Source organism: Lagopus muta, chromosome 5, assembly GCF_023343835.1.
Source record: "Lagopus muta isolate bLagMut1 chromosome 5, bLagMut1 primary, whole genome shotgun sequence".
NCBI lineage: Eukaryota > Metazoa > Chordata > Aves > Galliformes > Phasianidae > Lagopus > Lagopus muta.
The window spans coordinates 54280483-54301454 of NC_064437.1; the positions used below are offsets into that span (position 1 = coordinate 54280483).

Below are 20972 nucleotides of genomic sequence, written 5' to 3' on the forward strand. Positions count from 1 at the left end.
ACTTCTCTAAAAGCTATATGCTTTTACATTAAGCTATCACATTTTAGAGGGTATATTCACCTGATTGCTTGAGAGGCATCTCAAGTAACACAAACTGACCAAAAAAAGCTGTAGCAAATGTTCAACAATAAAATGAACAGTCATGAAAATAAAGGATGTCTCTGATATGCCCCACTGCACCACACTTAGTACAATTGTAGGAAGCCTAATGAAGTACCCACACTCCTCCTACCCCACTGCTACAGTATATTGTAAAACAATACAAACCAGACTGGATTCTCTTCGTGGGGGTGGCCTTGTTCTTAAATTTGGAGAACCTAAGCAGGAAAGATGAGGGGAAATTTTCTTTAACTTGTTAGATACTGCTAAACACATTCTTCAGCAGCTCTCCTCTGTTACAATTATTAGAAATCAATATTTGAAATATTTAAGCGACCTCTGTGAAACAAGGCAGGAAGCCATGAGGATATATTAGAAATACTAAGGTAACTTTGCTATTCATCTCAGCTAGGCTAGCAAATTTAAAAGGAAATCACTGCCAGAAAGTAGTGGATTGTATTTTCTGCTGGAACTGACCAGGCCATTGGAGACAAGCCAGCAAAGAACTGGCCTAATATCTAGCTTTCCCCCCAGCAGTAAAAATAATCCACTCTATTAGTAACATTTATATTATCATTCCTCAAAGTATCTTACCATTCCCTGCCCAGATGAGTGTTAGCATCTGCATTTTGCCGATGAAGCAGTACAAACGTTATAGCAACTTGATCCCAGGAAAAAAGCAAAACAAATGCAAGATAAGATGTACATGGTCTCCTTGATTTGAAAGCACCATCACATCATCTGCATTACCGCAGCTGAGGGGCAGCACATTTTATGGTGCATAGAAGAGGGAAAAAAAACCTTTTCCTGAAATAAAATGTTAAGTCTCCACACAGAGGCTAAAATAAACAAGCATTAGCCAGTCTTTATATAAAGTCAAATTTTATCACTATTAAAAAATGACCGTAACTTGGAGTTCCTGCAAATCTACAGACAAGTGCAAAGACCTGCACAGCAGGCTCAGCTGTAAGGACAGCATATGCTGGACCTAAGCCGACCTTAAGTAACACCAGCCCTGAAAGATAGAAAACAATTCATTGCAAATTGGAAATCCTCACTACTTTAATGACTTACTTATCTGAGCTCTTTGTGGCGCTATCCTTGCTATGGCTGGAGATCCCTGGGCCAGTTTGGAAGCCTGCTTGTCCGGTGTCATCATGGCATTACCATTAGAGTCATTGCAAAGAATAGGCAAACTGATTTCCTTCTTGGTGATATGTGTTTCTGAGGTCTCATTTTCTGCTTGAGTTTCCTTGTCAGTGGATTTCTTGTTCAGCAGGTTGCTGATCTCCATGATGTTTCCAATGATTTCCACTGGCCCAGTTAAGTTCTTTTTTCTAGATGGAAGATCATCTTTAGCCTTCTTCAGATATGAAGCTGGGGCCCAGCCCTCTTTGCCAAGATACCTGCAGGCGCAAAAGGAAATATCAACACATTGAACACAGCTTTCTCAATGCAGTTCAGGTGCAACAACAAAGGCAAAATTAATGGATAACGGCATAAAACAAAACTTGGAGACCACAAAAGCCGATCTGAGTACTGAATTTATTACCTATTGACATCTCAAAGTCAGTTCAGCTAGTAGCAAACTGCAGACTACTGTCAAAAGCCACTTATCATAAAATCTCTCTGGGTAAGGAACATAGTTATTCACAAGACAAAGAGCTTGAACACTTTTGTTTTATGCCCCATCTAGACAGTACTAAAGAAAATTCAGTATTCTTCCATACAGCAAAAAAATGCAAGCTAGTGAGTAAAAGATTTTAACCCTTCCAAGCAGCAACTCAAAATAGAAAAGAGTTAAAATAAGAATGAAATTCATCCCCACACAGAGCCCCTGCATGCGCTCTATAAAAGGTACTTGTGCAATCCTATCTCCTTGTAATTATAATAACGAATACTTCCCCTCCTTTCATAACTCCCAGTGTTGTCTGATCAGCTTTTTTATTTTTATGGAGAATATGGGATTGTTGAACCACTGTAGCTTCCTCCATCACTGCATGGTCAAGAAAAAAATGTGACTAGAAAAAAATAAAGCCAGCTTTGGTGGAGACTCATTTTCTTAAACAAGCTAGGGGCTATTTGAAGAAATAAACTGGGAAATCTGAAAAGACACTTGAATCCAGTACGAGTTCCTGGAGCATCAGACTGAGCTGCTCATGCTACACTTCAAACTGAAGTCATTCTTCCACAACTGGGCTTTTGGGAAGATGGTTTTTCTAACTCCTGCCATTCCTAACACCTCAGCAGGGATTTCAGATTACAATCAGACTCCAGGGAGGACTATGTGAATGAACTCTGCTTTCCCTAATGAAACCTTAACTTGCTACAGAGTGAGTCACTGAAGCCCTTCTCTCTTTAATCTCTCACGATACCCAAGGCAGGCGCTTGAACTGTAAGTGGGAAAGCAGGCCCCATTAAATTCCTGGTGCTCAGGAAATCTGCAGGAAATACAAAGGTTAAAACAGTAGGACTCTAAGGCTCTTCAGCGAAAGTAGAAATTCAGACCGCAAAGGAGGAAGCTGGGTGGGGAAATATCATAAAATTAGTTTTCAATTAGATTCATAACTGTTATGGAAAGCAAGGATTCTGTGGTTCACTGTGAGATTAATGCACCAGGGCATATCCTGGGCTCATCCATCACATTTGGACACTCAAGAAGGGCACCAAGACTTTATGGATGAAACAGGAACACGTACTGTATGTTGTCTTCCTTAGACTTTTTGTTAGTGTCCTGCTGTACAAAACAATTTCTGTACTTACAGCAAGAAGTACAAGGGTCTCTGTGTTCAAAAGCTTGCTTTTTCCTCCCCTCTCATCTATATCAACAAGGACACAAAACAGAGATGCTTCTGTTTCCTACAGCAGCTTCTCTCTGTCATGCATGAAAGCAAAGATAAGGATCTCCCCTGTTCAGAGCTCAGCTATGAGTTTTTCCAAGGATTCTGGTATCAAAGAAAAACATCCCAAGAGCTTTGAGCTTTGTTTGCAGCAACGAGACTAATAAAAAGTAATGAAGTGATAATGACTTGATTTGGCTTCTAACAGATATGCAACAACAAGCTACTGATACTGCATCAGGATATGACTTCGATCTACACAATTCTGTCCCCTTTGAGGATTTTCAGACAAACCACAAACTGAGCTGAAAGAGAAAAAAAAAAAAAAAGACTTCCATATGTTCCAATGCAACACATACCCCCCGTTATGAGGAGGCATCTCAGTACCATTTTTAAGTCTTGAAGACTTTTCACTCCATCTGCTTTTGCAGTAGATGGTCCTTCTGCAGAGCTACAGATCAGTGCATTAGGTAAGTTTGTTGTTGTTTTTGGAAGGACAGAGAACATTACATAATTTGGAAGTGCCAAGATTTTAGCTTGAAGAGAAAGCTAGGCTGGCCAGTGCACTGGGGACTGCAGCGAACACTGCAAAGGTTATTTTAACAGAGCTTGATTGTGCAAAATCAGCAAGAAAAAATATTCTACATCCATCTTAGTTTGTGGGTGACTTAATATGCTTAAGATCAGAGAAGCAGCAACAGGCAGGTTCTGTGCTGGCTCGTTAGTTCTCCTGCCAACTGTGTGTGGCTGTTTGGATCAGCCCATATAATCCCACTGCTTCAGACCTCTGATCTTACACAGTTTCTCCCAATGAATAAAAGCAGCAATAGCTGGACAGTTCATAACTCTGGGCAACGTACCCTCACAGCAGAGGCTGTTGCTAGCTGCTCCTTCCTATGAGTCAGTAAATTCAATCTGAAGTTAATGCTGAGCAGTAGCTGCCAGCAACTGCCAGCTTATTTCTGCATGTCCACAAATAAAATGATGCTTATGTAAGATGTCAAATAGGCTTACACCTTAGTTCTTGAACAACATGGTAATCTCAAACCGCTTTTGCAAACATCAGCTCAAAGACTACTCTCACCTACAAAACAGGGAGATCAAGAACTAAGGCAAATGCCAACCAGCTTCAGAAAAGTCTTGAACCAGTAACAGCCTTCACTTCACATCCAAGAGCTGAATCACAAACATCCTTCCTTCTTTTATAATCACAACCCACTGGAAATACCTCAAACCCCAGCCTAGGTCTCTCCCAGCTCTGGGGCAGCTACTTACCACCCCAAGTGCACCTCATTCACTTGGGCTCAGGCTCAGAACAAATAACAAAACTGAAGCAGCAGACTGATAGCAAATTCTTTGCTTAGTGTGTTGTGATCTGAATGCTAACAGGCACCATGAGAGTACCTCCAGGTGAGGGTTATGATGGAAAGCAAGATTTAAATAATGGGCGCTAACGTCATCAGGAAGTGCACAGATCCACTGAACTCAGTGGAGCAGTACAAAGGATCCATGTCAGACCATTTGTTTCATTTCTCACATTTGAAACAATTTTTTTTTAAAGACATAACATACAAAAGTAAAGGAAAACATCAATATTGTCTCTAGCTTCTATAGCAAAGAAATGGGAGGGTTATAGAATGAGGTGCTGTGATTTGGTTCCCCATGATTCCAAAACTCTCCGCTTATATTACATGAAGGAAAAAATGGATTCAAACCATAGGAATGTTTAAAAAAAAAATAATAAAAAAAGGCAGAAATGCCTGTGTGAGTCTGAGAGTCACATCTGCTTTCCAGCTCCAGAGCACTGGAACTACTCCAGAGGGAAGCAAACTGGGGGAGGAAAAAAAAAAAAGAAAAAGAAAAAAGGAAAAAAAAAAAAAAGAAAAAAAGGACAGGAAATGAGGATCAGCACATGGCAAGGAATTTGGGGAAATTACATATTTAAGGTGGAACATGCTAATGTCTTTAAGGTGGATTCCATTTGCAAGCTGCTGGGTTTGTTTGTATTTCTGGACATTTATGCGGGGCTCTGCTATCCAGCTCAGCAAACAACAAGGCAGCAGGATTCAGCTGCAACCTCTTCCCACCTTCCTGCATGCTCACTGCAGAAGAGGGAGTTGCTGCCTGTAAGGCACTCAGTGCTCAGAATGCAGAATTGTTGAGGATGAGGAACCTTTTTTCTGAGTGGTCCCAAACAGTATCATGGGGGTTTAAGCCTAATAAATAGCACAAGAAGTTCAAGATGGTTTGGGCTGCAAAGAAGCAGCTTGCCAGGGACGGATCACTGCATCAACATTTCTCAAAGTGTTGCTAGTGGAAAAATAAGTTTCTAAGAGCTGAATAAACCTCTAGGCAGAGAGCAGAGTAGTGCGCTACAGCAGCAGAGGACAACTGACATCAAAGCACCCAATGCACTCCTATGGGGAAGAGCTAATCCACCTTTCAACAAAACAGAGGCTGCTCAACCCAAAAATGTCTCTTTAAGAAGAAAAGCTAAGGACGTGCTGCATTCCCAGCCTATCATGGAGAGGATGTGGAACCCAATGGCCTTCAAGTGGATGAATGTGAAGGAGCCACTTCAGCAAGCATCACTGTATGCCAGATTGCACTTCTGCTAGAAGTAGAGCCTGACAAGCACACACTTGTGCTTTAGTTCCTAGAAAACCATGTGCCTAGTTGAAAGGACAGTGCAAGGGAAAAGAAAGAAAGGGATTTCTATTTATTGTAGAGCTGTTGGCATGGCAAGGGGAAACTATGGTAGTAATGCAGCTGCATTTCAAAGAACACTAAAATAAACTGGAGGTATCTTGCATTGCTTCTTCCCTCACAAAGTCTACATGCTGCTGGCTCCTCTAGCTGCAACTTTGGATTCCACTCCTGAGAATGATTAAAGGAGAAAAAAATGTGACCTGACCAAACCCAGGCACTCTGAGTGCCTCCTATCTAGAGTACCTCCCTGACTCCACTGCTATCTTTATTAGCCTCTTCTCTCTATGGGAGCATTAGATGGAAGAGAAAAATCTATTTTCTAACTACAGGACATCAAGAAAAACAACAACACTGCTTTGGTCAGCAATTTCATAGCCCTCATTCATCGCTAATGAATCAAGCAGAACTCAAACAAAAGGAAGTTACAACTTGAAGAGGGAAAAGGGAAAAATCATTACATGCTGAACAGAAAGATGGCTCCAGGAGATGTGCTGCATTGCCTGAGAGACAAACTGGCATTTTTAAGGTATCTGTTGTATCACTTCTTGTTTAAAAGGACCTGAGATGTCACAATATCACCAGATCCATACACCTGAACAATGCATTTGTTATGAAGAGGCAGAATCCTACGTGCTGTGTAAGCCTAGATGGAGAAAGTTTTCAAAGTACTGACACCTTATATCCCTATCTTAGGCACGCTTAACATACATTTAACAACATTTTTCCAGAAAAATCTCCTTTTAAAGTGCTTAAGCCTCTATGACTATTATTTCAAATACATAGTTACATACGTGATGATAACTTCACCTGCCCTTGGAACACATTCCTGAAGGCCCAGTCTGGATAAGCAGAAGTCAGATGAATTACCTGAAGCGTCAGTAAATTTTATGAAGAGCAATAGCCAGAAAATTGATCTTTTGTCCCCGAAAACAGCACTGTCTACCCCAAACAGCTCAGCAGACCACAATCAGCCTTTCAGCATTGCTATAAATGATTTAAACATACTGCAGAAAAACTTACACTGGAAATATTAAAATCACACGCAACAGGACTTGTCAGGACTGTCATAACTCAGATATGGGTTTTTAACTTGAGGGAAGGAAAAAATTTCCACAGGTTAAGGAATTTCCCCACTAGAATAGTCTACAGCTTTTGCACACACTGTAGTATTTCGTTAATCAACATCACATTGTCTTTGCCTTTTCTTTATGTTTCTTCAAGATGCAGTATGGATAATCTGGGTTTGCTTGCCCAGCTACAGAATTAGTTAAGTGCTAACGTGAAGTAAACAATCAGAAAAGTTCATTGCCACAGGCCCTGTGGAACCGTGGCAGCGCAGCTTCTTTACCTGATGTACCACCATCCTTCCAGGTTCTTTTGGATGACCTCCACGGTGACCCCTTTTTCGAACCCAATCTCATCCTTCCCCTGGCTGGCGTACGGCTGAATAGTGACATATTTCTCTTCTGGAGAAGGGAGAAAAGGCAACATCAGTTAGGATCAGAATTAGTCCAGCTGTTTTTCTGTTCTGCTTGCTTTTAAACTGTTATGCAGTGATTACGTGGAGCCATTGCAAAAGGCGGAGCCCAGCTCAGGGGCCCACTGATTATTTATGCTGACGACATGATAGATAATCAGCCCCTTGCCACTACCCTGCTGCTGATAATCACAAAGCATTTCCATGCCAATAATGACACAAAGTCCCGTGAGAGCTTCCCTCTCCCCTCCCCATGTTCCTCGAGTGGGTAAGAGAGAGGATTTGTAGCTGGACTTCACTCCCATACTGTAACTTGACAGAATCAACCCAGCTGCCAAATCAGCAGAGCGTCACTGCGGGAGCTCCAGCCAGTTGGCTCTTTTGAACACGTACATGGCTGCACGAAGCATTGTGTTACTGAAACCTGAGCCCCAAGTCCATAGAGAGACTGATGCTCCCCAGCACAGAGGGGTTGGCCCATCACGCTGCTCTCTCTGCACCTCCAGAGCAGTGTGAAGTGGCAGGAATGAGCTTGAACCAGCATTTAAAGAAGTGACCTATGAATAGAAGGGTTTTGTGTTTAATAGGAGACCATAAAGCATCTTGAGATTGTGGGTTGTGAAGTGTTTGCAAGCACACTTTTGCTAGACCTCACTCCAGAGAAGTACACAAGGGGCAGTGGTAAAGGAGAAGAAAGCCAAGACATACTTCAAAAGTATAACCTAGATTTCAAGTATGGTCTTCGAGCCAAACACTCTACTCATCTCCAGCAGCTATTACCTTTCCAGGCTGGGCAGAGGTGAGCAGATGTGCTGAGCCCAAGCCAAAGAGCAGAGCAAACAGCCATCATCTCAGCATCTTCGCCCACCCACAAGGAGTCATCTCCTGCAGCATCTCCATCATGCTCTCGGTCAATCTTCACAGAATCACAGAATGGCCAGGGTTGGAAGGGACCTCAAAGATCATGAATCTCCAACCCCCCTGCCACATGCAGGGCCACCAACCTCCCCATTAAATACTAGACCAGGCTGCCCAGGGCCCCGTCCAACCTGCCCTTGAACACCTCCAGGGACGGGGCATCCACAACCTCTCTGGGCAGCCTGTTCCAGCACCTCACCGCTCTCATAGTAAAGAACTTCCTCCTGACATCCAACCTAAATCTTCCCTCCCTCAACTTAAAACCATTTCCCCATGTCCCACTGTTATCTATCCTTTCAAAGAGTTGATTCCCCTCCTGTTTGTAGGCTCCCTTTAGGTACTGAAAGGCTGCAATCTTCTCCTCTGTTAGCTTAAAGTACAGCTGGCATTGAAAACAGTTACCAAACTCCTCCACTGAACTCAAGCTACAGTGCATTTAACAGTATGAGTTTCTGTGGCTACATCAGAGCAGGGAAGGCCATCACTGAGGTACACAATCCAACAGCCTTTCCAGCACTTTCTGCTGGCAATCACAACAAGGCACGGCCAGGAGCAAACGGGGGGGGGGGTGTCTGTGCACAGGCAGGAAATTAAATGAATCCAAAGTTCCTGATCACTGCAGAACAAGGGAGCTATGAGAAAGTTGAAAGCACTTTTAGAGAAAGAGAAGCAGACCCAACCATCTGTTGGGTTTTGTGGTTCAACTACATCTTGGTGCTGGGTGAAGTATAGAAAATTAAAAGAAAAATCCTTACTCAGACAGAGTAAGAAACATCTGAGAAGTGGGGAAAAAAGTTGGCAGGCTGTCCGATGGCAGAAAATTCAGTAAAATGACATCTGAAATCAACTCCTTTCAATGGAATGCATTGGATGCTAATTCTGACAGAGTAAAACCTGTGAAAACCTTTGCTTCCAAAAAGAAAATATTCTCTCCTACTCCCTGTTAATGCAATTACTTTATTACTGCTAAGGAATTCCAGTTTGTGATCAGCATCAAGATACAGCATCTTCCCCACAGACGTACTCTGATAAGTCTGATGAGTACTGAAGCAGCTAATGAAACGTGGCTTCAAAGTCTCGGGAGAGTTTTCCTTCTATGTGCTCCTGCTCTGCACGGTAAAGGCAGACTTGTTCTTAATCTATTTAAAATGATTGCTGCTGGTGGAGTTTTGCATCCAGTTTCATCACCCACAAAACCCCAAACGCTACAGTGAACTCTGGAAAATCTCTGGACAGAGAAGAGGGCCAAGAGGAAATTCAGGTACAGAGCTGCAACACACTCCAGAGAAACACTACACTTCCAGAGACATTTCTAGGACAGCTATAAAGAGCTGTCATGTGCTTGCTTAGTACTGGAAGAAGGCTCTGCTTGGTCTCCCCCACACCTAAGCTGCTCTGTAACTAAGGCTGTTGAAGCTCCCCCTTGCCACTACAGCTACAGCAGGAGTTTCCCTTACTTTCTTCCTCATGTGCACCTGCTGTAGCTAAAGCCAGCAATTCAGCCAGTTCCAGCTCCTCTTGCCAGGCAAAGCAGTCCTACTGTCTCCAGGGATGCAACTTCCCTCTTGCAGAGGACAGGGGAAGTCATGGCTCAGGCATTCACACCTGCAACAGAGTATTCCAAACTGCTGCTCCAGCATGGTCTCTTGTGGCTGAGGAATGGCCACAATGTTCACCCACCAACTCCAGCAGCAGCATGTCCGAGTCTGAAAACGCAAGTGAAATCAAAATTTGCGGACAGGGTCCTCCGCAAACCAGGATGCAATCACCCTCTGAACATTAGATCTCTTCCTACCCTACTGAAAACACTGTTTCAAGTCTATACGGGTTGCTCCAAAAGGAATGCCTCCTATTTATTTCCATACCAAGGAGAAGCCACATCCTCCCATTGGCACAGCTGCAGCCTTTCCTCATCTTCCCACTATTACTTAGGTTTAATGGGGAGAGACTGCTCCTAAGTAGCACTCTGCCTCCAGTACTGTCATTACTGTGTGGCCTACTCTCATCTTGCTGCCTTGCATCACACTCAATACTGCCTGTCAGTGGCTCCAAATGACCAGAGACACTGGACAACTCCTGAAATAAACAAGGAATTGCTAGGGCGGATGTAATCCCATCCAGGGGCCATAACACTAGGATGCACAGGTGAGACTGGTGGGTCTTTCTGAGCTGCCACAGTCTGTCTTTTTCTGTCCAGGAGCACCTTCATTCTTAGATCTTCATTCTTGTAGCTGTTAACTCCTCTTTGAGAGGAGGGGCTTCAGGAGATTCCTCCCTGCAGGGAGGGAAGGGGAAATTAAAAAGAGACTGAATGGAAGTGGAAGGCTGAGAGAGAAGTTCCCTCATGAAGCAAGACAATCATAGCTCTGAGGGTAAAAATCCACTCAGAAAAGAGGGCCCAATAACATTTGTCTTTCACAGTTCTATTTTTAAGCTTACAGATCAAAAACAGGAAGGCACCATTAAAATTTCCCCTTGCAAAGTGCTTTCAAAGCAAAAATTATGGTCGTTTCCAAGATTACACACGTTTGGTTTCTGTCAGTGGTGCAGAGGATACCACAAACACACATGAGGTTTGTAACTTAAACAGTACTCTGAAGACACGGGTCCCCTTGCAACCCAAGTGTAATTCTGGTTTGCTTCTCAGAGACTGTCTCCAGGCAGAGGATGTTACGCATAAACCAATATTTGCTGGAGGGAGCAGTGGAGCTTTCAATAGCTGTGTCACTTAAGAGGATTGATGCAGCATTCAACATATCAGATTACTATTCACAAGTCTTTAAGAGAAGATATCTGACACTTTATGATTGATATGTAAAGTGACTGGAAAGACTTAACATAGATGAATGGCTTCATGAGAGAATCAGCAGAGCAGCAGCCAGTGGCAAGACACTGCACTGAATTACACTGGCAATTCTGAAATATACTGCTTTTGTTCAGATACTGTGACAGGCAACAGTACAGAATACACGTCAGTGAACCATCCCAGACCCACCAATAAAGTTACGTGCTGTAGATCTGCAAAGAATTCACAAGTGTTTAATCCTGATTCATCAAGTTTTGACTTAACAATTACCAGTCAAAAAGAAAAAAAAAAAAAACAAGCAAGAATATAACTTGTATTTCCCAGTTGCAGCTTCCATTACATCAACTTCACCGTTGAGGTCAAGTGGGCAGAATTAGCTCTATTGCGTGATACAAAACACATACACCAGCTACAGGGCTGCATTCTGGAAATAAAGAGATGAGAGTCTGACTCCCTTTCAGGATCAGTTGAAAACGGCACGCAGACACTTCTGATCTTAGTACGCGACAGTCAGAGATCTGTTAATAGTTCAGACAACTTCCCTTATATTTCTATATTTCTAGTTTGCAGGTCAAACGTATCTTCTCCAGCTCAACTGAAGGAGATACCTCTACTGGAAAATCAGCTACCCTTGTAGATCTAAGCATGGCACTCATGAGGAAGCAATGCCTTCTTGTCAGAGAGATACAATATGAGCCTGTCACATCATGCATTATTCAATTGCAACCCACTTAGCTTGGAAGGCAAGGATTATTACGCGCCACTCTCTCCTCCTGGACACTGACACATTTAAAATGTGCACAACAAGAATTTCTGCCCTGTTTGGACTACCAGACCCACACCACCCACCTGGAGCATTCCCAGAGTCTCTGGCAGTCCAGTGCTGAGTCCACTTGTTACAATAAAACCTGACATCCCCATCGGCCTTTCTCCTCCTTCCTTCTCTTCTCCTCAGAGGCAGGCTTCTATTTTACTCTGTTTTTTCCTTAAGTCTCCTCAGGAAAGGCAGTAGAGCTTGGAAGCAACATTAATATAAGCTGAGAGCTGAGGCCTTTCCTATACACAAATGACAGGCTGGTGATGGTGCAGCTTCTCCTAGCTTTGAGATCAGAGTCCTGTTTGAGACTGCTGAAAGCAACGTGAAAGTAACTCACATCAAACAATCCAAAAAGCAAGCTGGGACAATTTAACAGTGCCTGTGCATCTTTTTCTACCGATTTTCAGATGCAGTTTAATGAAGTGCAACTTTTTGCATTAAAGTACTTATAACATTGCTTTTAAATCATGCTATGATTCAGGAGGACTTCATGCCAGATGACACTTATTCTTGTGTAACGGCAGACCAAGACAACAATGCTTCACAGTGTTTTTTCTTCTAGAACTAGAGCCTCTCATTAAAGATCCAGCAGATGCATTCACTCCATCACCCTCCCTTTAACCAGCAAACACCCAAACAGGTTCCCTTTTGTTTCATCTGCTGTATTTTTGTCTACAGGAGAAAATGGAATCTGAAAGAAATTTTAGACATTGGATATGGCATTTTCCATACCAGGTGCCCCATTAAGACAGAGGAAAAACCTCAGAACAGCTAAAGATGAAGCTACATCAGTTCCTGAAGAAACTATTTAATTATCAGAAAGAGCAAGGCACTAAACTTGACAGCCTAAAAGGTTTCTTCCGATCCCATCTGTCAAACCCAGACTTCAGATTTTACACATGTGCTCACACACACACACTAGAGTTATGAGGTGTCTTGAGAAAGGAACTTGGTCCCTCCTCTGGTTGTCTGGATTTATACTTACTCAGGTCAAGGAAAGCAGACCTCTGGTTTTACTGCTAGAGCTGTAACATAGAACTTCAGTAGCAGTTTCCAAATCTTCCTTATTCAATCTTCCCAATTCCCTTGGCACTGGTTATTTCAGATTCTTTCTAGTCTATCACCAAGGTAACAGCTCCTTTTCCCAACATCTTCAAAATCTTCTATCACTGCTGCTCCCCTCAGCTAGATCTCGGGCCCTTCTGTCTCTTTTGCACAGCCACCTCCTCTCTTTTGCTCCCTTCCCAGCACACTGCTCTTGTCCAGAATCACTCTGGTTCTTCAACCACTTTCTATCAGGTGTGGCATCCAATTGAATTTCCCCACCTTGCATTTTTAAGCCTTAGGGGTACCATCTTGCTTTAATATCCTACTACACGTAACTGTTTCACTCCCTTTCCATTTCCCACTCCTCCAAATCCTTTCATCTTTCTGTGCTCGGCTCCATGCCTTTCCCATGATGCCTCATCAACCTGAACAGGCTCCCTCCTCTATGGTATCAAATAACCCCAAACCTCTCAAATCCTTACTAAAATAAGCTTCACCTACCCCAGCTTCCTGCCTTGCCAAACAAGCTTAGTTTTAGCCCTTCTCTAAAAGCTTTTAAAAATACCAAATAAGTATCACTTTCCACTGTGAAAAACCTTTTGGTTGTAATAAGATGCATGCCAAATTGCCACTTGCCCAGGCTCCTTTGATGCATGAGCTCTCATTCTCTTTGTTTAGGCTGTAAAGTATTTGGGACTGGAACCTTGCATTTATGGCAGTGAAAATACCACGCACATTTCCAGCCCTGCATAATCAGTCTCAACTCTCCCAGGCAAATGGCCAGCGCTCAGACATTTCTGTGTCCAAGTTCTGAATGCCCTGCACTGCACACCCCTCCTTCACCTAGATTTCAGAAGTTTGCTCTCTCCTCTCTCCATAAACAAGCGTGCAAGCTATCCACAGCACTTCAGGAGCCAAGTAAGGGAGCAATTTCCTTTGCTCAGCTGGTGCCTGGACATGCCCCCAACTTTCTGTGACCCCAGGCTGGTTGGAAATGTTAGGGGGAGGATAGAGGGGAGCTGGGCTAGAAATTAGCCAATTAACGATTTCTCAGCAAAATGCAACAGCCCCAACCCTACATCTTCCAAACCACAGAAGAATTTTCTTTCAAAATACTTTCCCCTCAGTCAGCAGTCTGCTCGCCCTCCCCCCTTTGTCAGACCTGCTTCTGGAAAAAGTCTCCCTGCTCCAGAGAGAGACGCGGCGACTCAACACCGGCTGTGCTTTCCTTGTCTAAATATTCTGCAGAGAAAAGAACTAGCCACAGCTATCAAATGTGACCATCTGCAGACAGGAGCTCTTCAGCTTTTGTCTCTCTCCCATTCCTTCCTGTCCCCTCTTTTTTTTTTTTTCCTTTAAATAGCAGAAACATCATGCCAACACACACACACAAAAGAATAATGACATTTCTTCTAAACAGTTCTGTATTACACATGCTTGACATTCAACCAGCAAGAAGTAATAAACATTTACTACTTTGCTTGGAGTACAAGGGTGGGAGGAGGTAGGAGAAAAAGGAAGAAACTAAACTACATCTAGTGCTCTATGCCAATTTGATTTAGCACTTGAAAGTGGCAGTCAGGCTGCCACAGCTGGCAAATAGGCTGCAGAAAGATGCACTTGGGCAAGAAGATGGCTTCAAGCCTCAAGAGCAATTTGGTGGCTTCCGAGCTGCTTCCCCTCTGCTCCATCACCCTCCCAACAAGTTGGGCAAGCACTAGGAAGACGTATAGTTTTCAAGCAAGAACTTTGACTCTTCCATTCAATAGTCTATTTCTTGTGCTAGCAGCTACTCTTACATAATAGGTTCATTTGACAGAAATACAGTCTGTGTATTGCTACACTGTTGGCACAAATAAATGTAAAGTACTCCCCTGCACTGTACCAGCTCCAATGAGAATGCTGGGCACAAACCCAGAGAAGCAGTAACTTACAGCAAATATCTGGCATATAAAACAGCATGTAAACCCCCATTTTTCCCAATCAAACTCTAATAGCACAAATGACTTCTTGTGAAATAAGCTCATAAACAATCCCAAGCTCTCTTCTAGGCGAATTTCCAGGTAAATGCATCTGTAGAAACAGCATTTCACCTGGTGCAAGAGAATGTGAACTCTGCACCTTGTGGGTCCAACAAGGGTCAGTCTGAAGAAAACTACAAATGTTCAAGCTTCTCCTCACAATCAGCATTTGTGTTAGGCTGGGTCTCAAAAACTACAGGCCAACATTCAGAAAATATACCATATTTAGAAATATTCAACTTTTTTTTTTTTTTAAAAAAAAAAAAAAAGCTCTGCAACTACACAAGAAACATAAACCAACATAATCTCTTAGATCTGGGCACACCACAGACGGTTTTAAAGAGAAAACTTCAGTAACAAATGTCATCTGTTTCTCTTTGTAAAAACAGACTACAGCTGTTCTCTTTGCAGATTTTTTTCCAGCTTTATAAAAGGAGCACTACTACGATATTCAATAATTTGTCTTTCATCTTTCTTCTTTGCAGACCCAGCAACATTACTCCCAGATATCTGAGCCTTGGGGTTGCTCAGCCTCTTTAAAGGTCTTTGGAAAAAGACAAAGTAAGCCTCAAGTTGCCTCCAAAGTCCTGGCCTTCAGATCCATCTTCAGTTATGGCTTAAGCGGTTTGATCTCAAAACTAGACAGTAAAACAGTTTCTATTTATGCCTGAGTACCACTAATGAATGGAAGCATCCTTTTAGCTTGCCTTGAACTCCGGTGAACTCTCAGAGCTAACCGCTCAAAAAGCTGGGACCATCTCAAGCAGAATATCGCTGGGTGGGAAGAATTTCAGCCAAAATGTTTAATTGAATTTATTTCCAAGAAAGAGGCCAAGTGGGGGAGGGGAAGCTGTTTTCCCTGCATTAAGCAGTTTTGGCAGCCTCATATTTGTGCAGCCTCATGTTCTTCTGCGCTTTGGAGCACGAGCTCGAAGGCTAGCAGCAGCATATGCACAGTTCACGTATTCTGTCATTTCTGTGCAAACCCACCCAAATTTGGCCTTGTTAGAAGCCTTTTGGGCTGGAATGGGAGGGAAAGAAGCAAAAAACAAGTCTCTACTGACCTCACGTAAACCGTGATCTGTTAGAGAGCAGTGGGCTGGACACCCAAAACGACTCATACTTCTCCAAATGCAGTTTGGAACGGATGAATGCTTGAACAGGCTGCTGCTATACCAGATGCATCCTACCTCCAGTGTGTCCCCAGGTTCTCAGAGCACTATCTTTACTTCCCACCAACCTGTTCCTGTAAGAACTTCCTCATCTCACATCTCAAATAACACCATACACCTTAGGTTTAGCAAATGTGGCCAGTTATAGCTGAAATGCATCGGAGGGAACTCATATAAGCAGATCCTCCTTGGAAGATGTTCAGTCCTTGAGATGCTGCCATGATCTAGCTTGAGATAAGGCACATTGTCCAAGACAATTTTAAACCCAGCACTGTTTGGGCCTAAAAGGGAAGAAATTTTTACAGAGCAAGACAAAGGCTGGGGTAGAAGAGACTGTGTGGTGAGGAAGACTGCCAGGGAAGACAGCATGACACCAGCCAGAGGGTAGGGCTGGAAAAGATGTATGCACAGACGATGAGTAGAAGAGGAAAAAGAGGGGAATGCAACCTAGATCCTTGAGTATTACCAGCACACTATGCTACAGGACTGGCCCTGCAGCTTTAACATTTTTTGAGTTTTGTTTCAGTACAGTATGAACAGGAAAGAAAACACATTTTTATATATATATATATAAATATGTTATTTTATATATATAATATAAACATGTTATTTATATATATTTTTATATATTTATAAAATGGTAAACAGAGCGCTTAGAAAACTGATTCCCCAAAGTTCTCCTAGTTAAAGTGTCAGGAAGCATCTGGCAGAGTTTGATATGAAAAAAATAAGTAGCTCCCAAATTCTTTGGGTACAGAAGCTGTTTCTCCCCCCTATATACCAGCATGTGTGCTTACTGTTGTTTGTTTTTTGACACCTTTGGTGTGTATCTGGTGCCTAAGGCAGGATCTTGCCTTATGAAGACAGTATTGGTTAATGCACGGGGAAGATACCCTAGGGAAAGACAACCCCCCCTGTTATTGTGGTTCCCTCAAAGATACTTTGAAGCACAGGTTAAAAAAAGTCACTGAAGTTATTTGTTGCTTGGAATCTTCATGGGTCTGCACACAGGACTACCACCAAAACCAGGAGAAGGTAAGTTTGAAACTTTAGAAGTACACTTTCTCTTTACTGGGAGCTGGTAAGTTTCTTTTTGCTTATATCTGGTTTCATTCTCTCAGTAAGGTTAAGTAAAACTCACACAGTGGTACAAGAGGCAGGTTTCCTCCCCCCCTTTATAAAGTGCAGTGAATACCTGGGTGATCCTGCAAGACAGTGGAGAACAAAACAGAAAGTGGTACTTTTACTCCAAGAAAGATGAGTTGCATGCTCTGGAGAAGTGCTTGGTTTGGAAGATTCCTCAGATTCCAAATGCAGCTTCAAAACATGAAGTGAGGCTGATTTTTCCCCCATGCTCCCACCAGACCAAAGCTGAAAAGATGCTGCTGGTGGTGACATTTCAAAGAACTAGGACTGACATCCAGAAGCTCCCAGAACTTCCCTAGAACTCTTCCTCTGGTACTAAGCCCTGCTTACAGGGGAGAGGGGAGACTACACCAAGCATTTTCCAGCATGCATCTCTGATCTCTTTGGTCATCTCTGATCACTCTGGAATTCTTTTTTGGCTCTTCACAGCCCTGAACGTATCCCTTGTACTTGTGGAGGTAGGAAAGACTGAGTACAGACGCACTCAAACTTAAAACACAACAGATGTGAACTCTGCCAGTCTGCACAAGCAGTCACGCTACAGAATTACACATAATTATTTGCCTTTCACTTTTTGAGGTGCCTAACCCTGGCTCCAAGATACCCTCAGTTTCTCATATATGACACACACATCAGAATTCTGAAGCTTCAGCCTCCCTCTAGCAGTGTACCGAGGGAGAGAGACCCTGGGGAGTACTCAAGTGCACAAAAGCTGAGGCAGCAGCGTGGTTTTCAGTGTGCCCTTAGGGCTGTTGCCACAGGAAGCTATTCATTCACCTCGACTCTGCTGCCTGTTGACTATCCCGCCCAGCGTCCATCGCCGGTCCAGGCGCCTCAGGTGAGCCTTGCGTCGCTTAGAAACTAGTTTGGAACATGGATGGAAACATAAAAGGAAAAAAAAATAATGGTGGGAGGGTGAGAAATAAAAACAAAACATGGCATTTACAAGCACCAGTCTTGTTAAACAAACAGATCAGGTGGGAGGCAGAAACCGGTTTAGTTGATATAGTACAGTAAAACAAGTTAGAATCTTGAGCCTGAGAAATCTAAATCACCTAGAACTGTCAAAAATTGCTACTGTTGCTATTGGCTTTAAGAAAAATATGAAAAGACACATGTATACCCAAAAGCAAACTGCACAACAGAGGAAAACTTGCCCGTGGTGACTGCAGTGGCAGGTCAGATCAATATCACACTACTGTTGCATGTCCTAGTCAGGCTGAAGGCTCTTTGAAGAATTCAGTCCATTCCATGCAACAGTCAAAACCAGATCTCTAACCCTCTCTAAGCAAATTATCATGTTAAAAAAAAAACCCAGGTAGAAAAACAAAGAATATGGCTTCTCATACGTGAGCACACTTAACAGCACTCAGGAACTGAATTCAAGTGGAGACTGACGTCTCCTTGATTGCAACATATGACTCATAAGTACTGCCACAGATAATGTTCATGATTCAAACAACTTCTAACATACTGATTAAAAATATAAGGAAATAAAAACTTATTTTGATAACTAACCTGTTTTTGAGCAGGCTCAAGAAGCTAACAAGCTAGAAATGTGAATTAGTTCCGCACTCAAACAGTAATTTATGCTTCAAATATAAACAAAGATGAAGGATTTATGGAAGTGACACTGTGAGAGCAGCTGTGCACAGAGGACACCACTTGTTTTGCAGATTACATACATGGAACTGAACTTCAGCTCCTTTGTCTACTTGTGAAGATGTGAACACAGAACATTCGGATTGGCACAAAACCTCGACACTTTCCTTTTTCCATGCTTCCAATGGAAGGCCTTCCTTCCTGTTGGAAGCATACTTGGTGCTATCAGATTAATGCAAAAGCTGTTCATCAATTAATTCCTTTATGTTGACTCTGAAGTCATTTTGGGAATGTACTCTCAGACTCATGAGAGCAGACACTGTGGGATTCCAGAACTGTGCTCCGTAGGCAACCAGGAGCAGCAAAGTGATTTGATCAGGGGAAGGATTGGCTGTTCAAGTAAGAAAATATTAATTAACTTACCCAAACAAGCAGCTGATGCCCCTGCTCTCTCCCCCCCCAACATCCATAGTTAGACACCAGAAGGGTTATTTATCAAAAAGTATCTAATCCTTTCAGGGGATTATTTCAGAGTTCTGATTTAACAGCTTCTGTGTCTGCAAATGTTCATCTGTATTGCTTCCCAAAAGTTTTCCAAACTTTGTAAGAGGCTGATGCTCTGAACACAGGCCCAGGTAGCAGCTGACTGTCTGCCCTCATCCTACAGAAAGATGTCGTGCAGGCTCAAATAGAAGGCGGAAACACTTCTGCCATATACACTCTGCACACACAGACTGGGGCACTTAATTGCAGCCCAACCAGTTTTATTGGAACCCCCTTCACCTGCTTACTGAGAATTGGCCAGTTGTCTGTGAAAGTATCTTTGGTTTTACACACTCACAGAATCATAGAATCGCTCAGGTTGGAAAAGATCTTAAAGATCATCAAGTCCAACTGCAACCAAACCATATTACCTTAACTCTAACAACCCTCCGCTAAATCATGTCCCTCAGCACCACATCCAAATGGTTTTACAACACATTCAGGCATGGTGACTCAACCAATCTCCCTGGGGAGCCTATTCCAGGGCTTAACAACCCTTTCTGTAAAGAAGTTTTTCCTGATATCCAGCCTAAACTTAGCCTGGCACAACTTGAAGCCATTTCCTCTCGTCCTTCAAGAATTGGTCTTTCCTTATCATAGAACTGTACAATAAGGAAGGACTAACTCTTGAAGAAAGCCTTTCCTTTTTATTAATAAACATTAGGAGGACATTTCACTATGTGGCAAGGAGAATAGCTCTAGCAAAGAAAAAAAAAAAACAAAAAACAAAAGGAGGAAAAAAAGAACAAAAGAAGCCTCAGCTTGTGGTTAATAACATAGAACAAAGTTACTGAAAAGCAAAGAAAAGTTGGGCACATCAAAGCAGCTGTGGAGGTAATGCAATTAGATTTGTCACTGGGATGGAACTGAACATGGGAAGAATGGTCTCAGATTTCAATGTATCTGGATTTGCAGTAAGACAGGGAATGTGACTGCTGACCATAGCTGAGGAAAGCAATGTAGCAGATTAAAGAGGACCGAGAAGAAGAAGATAATAAACATTTGATGGATTTTCCATTACCAAGACTGCCATGCAGCAACAACCCTGTGCAGAGTACACTCCAGAGGGCAACATGAAAGGAAGAGATCTTAAAATGAAAGCAGTTAAAGCAATAAGGCTGTCAAGCACACGCCATATTTAAGAGTCAGGAAAAGGGAGGCAGCTACAGATCAACAGACAAGACATTCTTCAACTCTTTCAGAGAACAGCAGTAAGTTGCTTGCTCTTTACCAGCAGGACCTTCACTAACTGCTTTTGCATCTGCTAAAACGTTGTGTCATAGCAGATTGGTCTACCAGTAGGTCTCTAAATCCTAAGTGACCCAGGATACGGGTAGCTTTGAGCAGGGAAAAAAGAATTAGAGCCAAAGATGTCAATAAGCCATAGATATCACTCCTGATGTCCAGCACAAAATAATGTTCTGGCTGTTAGCTATCTTAATGGGCAGAATCATCCCAACACATCTCAAACCTATTTGTACAACAGGAAGTTCTGTTTGTTTTCCACATACATTGTAGAATAAGCATCATGTCAAAAGCACCTACAAATTTAGCTAGAGATTCATTAGAATGGAGCAAATAATAATAAAAGTGTCCTTTGTACACAGTTACTACATGAAAAGTCCATTAAGATGTGGTTAGTCTTTCATAATGGAAAAGGGGAACACATGAGGCTGTACTGTTCCATTTCTGGAACCTGAATAAGCATCTTTAGCCAAAAAACAGTGCTGCTGAATACATATACATGACAAATGGTATCTCATTTTTAGCAGAAT

The 20972-nt window shown here is 42.6% G+C and overlaps 1 protein-coding gene across 9 annotated transcripts in view; it reads right to left on the minus strand.

Annotated features, from left to right (window-relative positions):
- Positions 1-20972, minus strand: part of SH3PXD2A (SH3 and PX domains 2A) — a 235739-nt gene that overhangs the window by 12814 nt on the left and 201953 nt on the right. For 7 of the 9 annotated variants that reach the window (XM_048946827.1, XM_048946828.1, XM_048946825.1 and 4 more), the window contains 4 exons: positions 17830-17913; positions 6997-7114; positions 1174-1505; positions 268-317 (listed from right to left, as the gene is read on the minus strand). In XM_048946827.1, coding sequence (XP_048802784.1) covers positions 268-317; positions 1174-1505; positions 6997-7114; positions 17830-17913 — 584 coding nt within the window. The remainder of the gene's footprint in view (positions 1-267; positions 318-1173; positions 1506-6996; positions 7115-17829; positions 17914-20972) is intronic. The other 2 variants (XM_048946826.1, XM_048946830.1) reach the window with 1 other exon arrangement.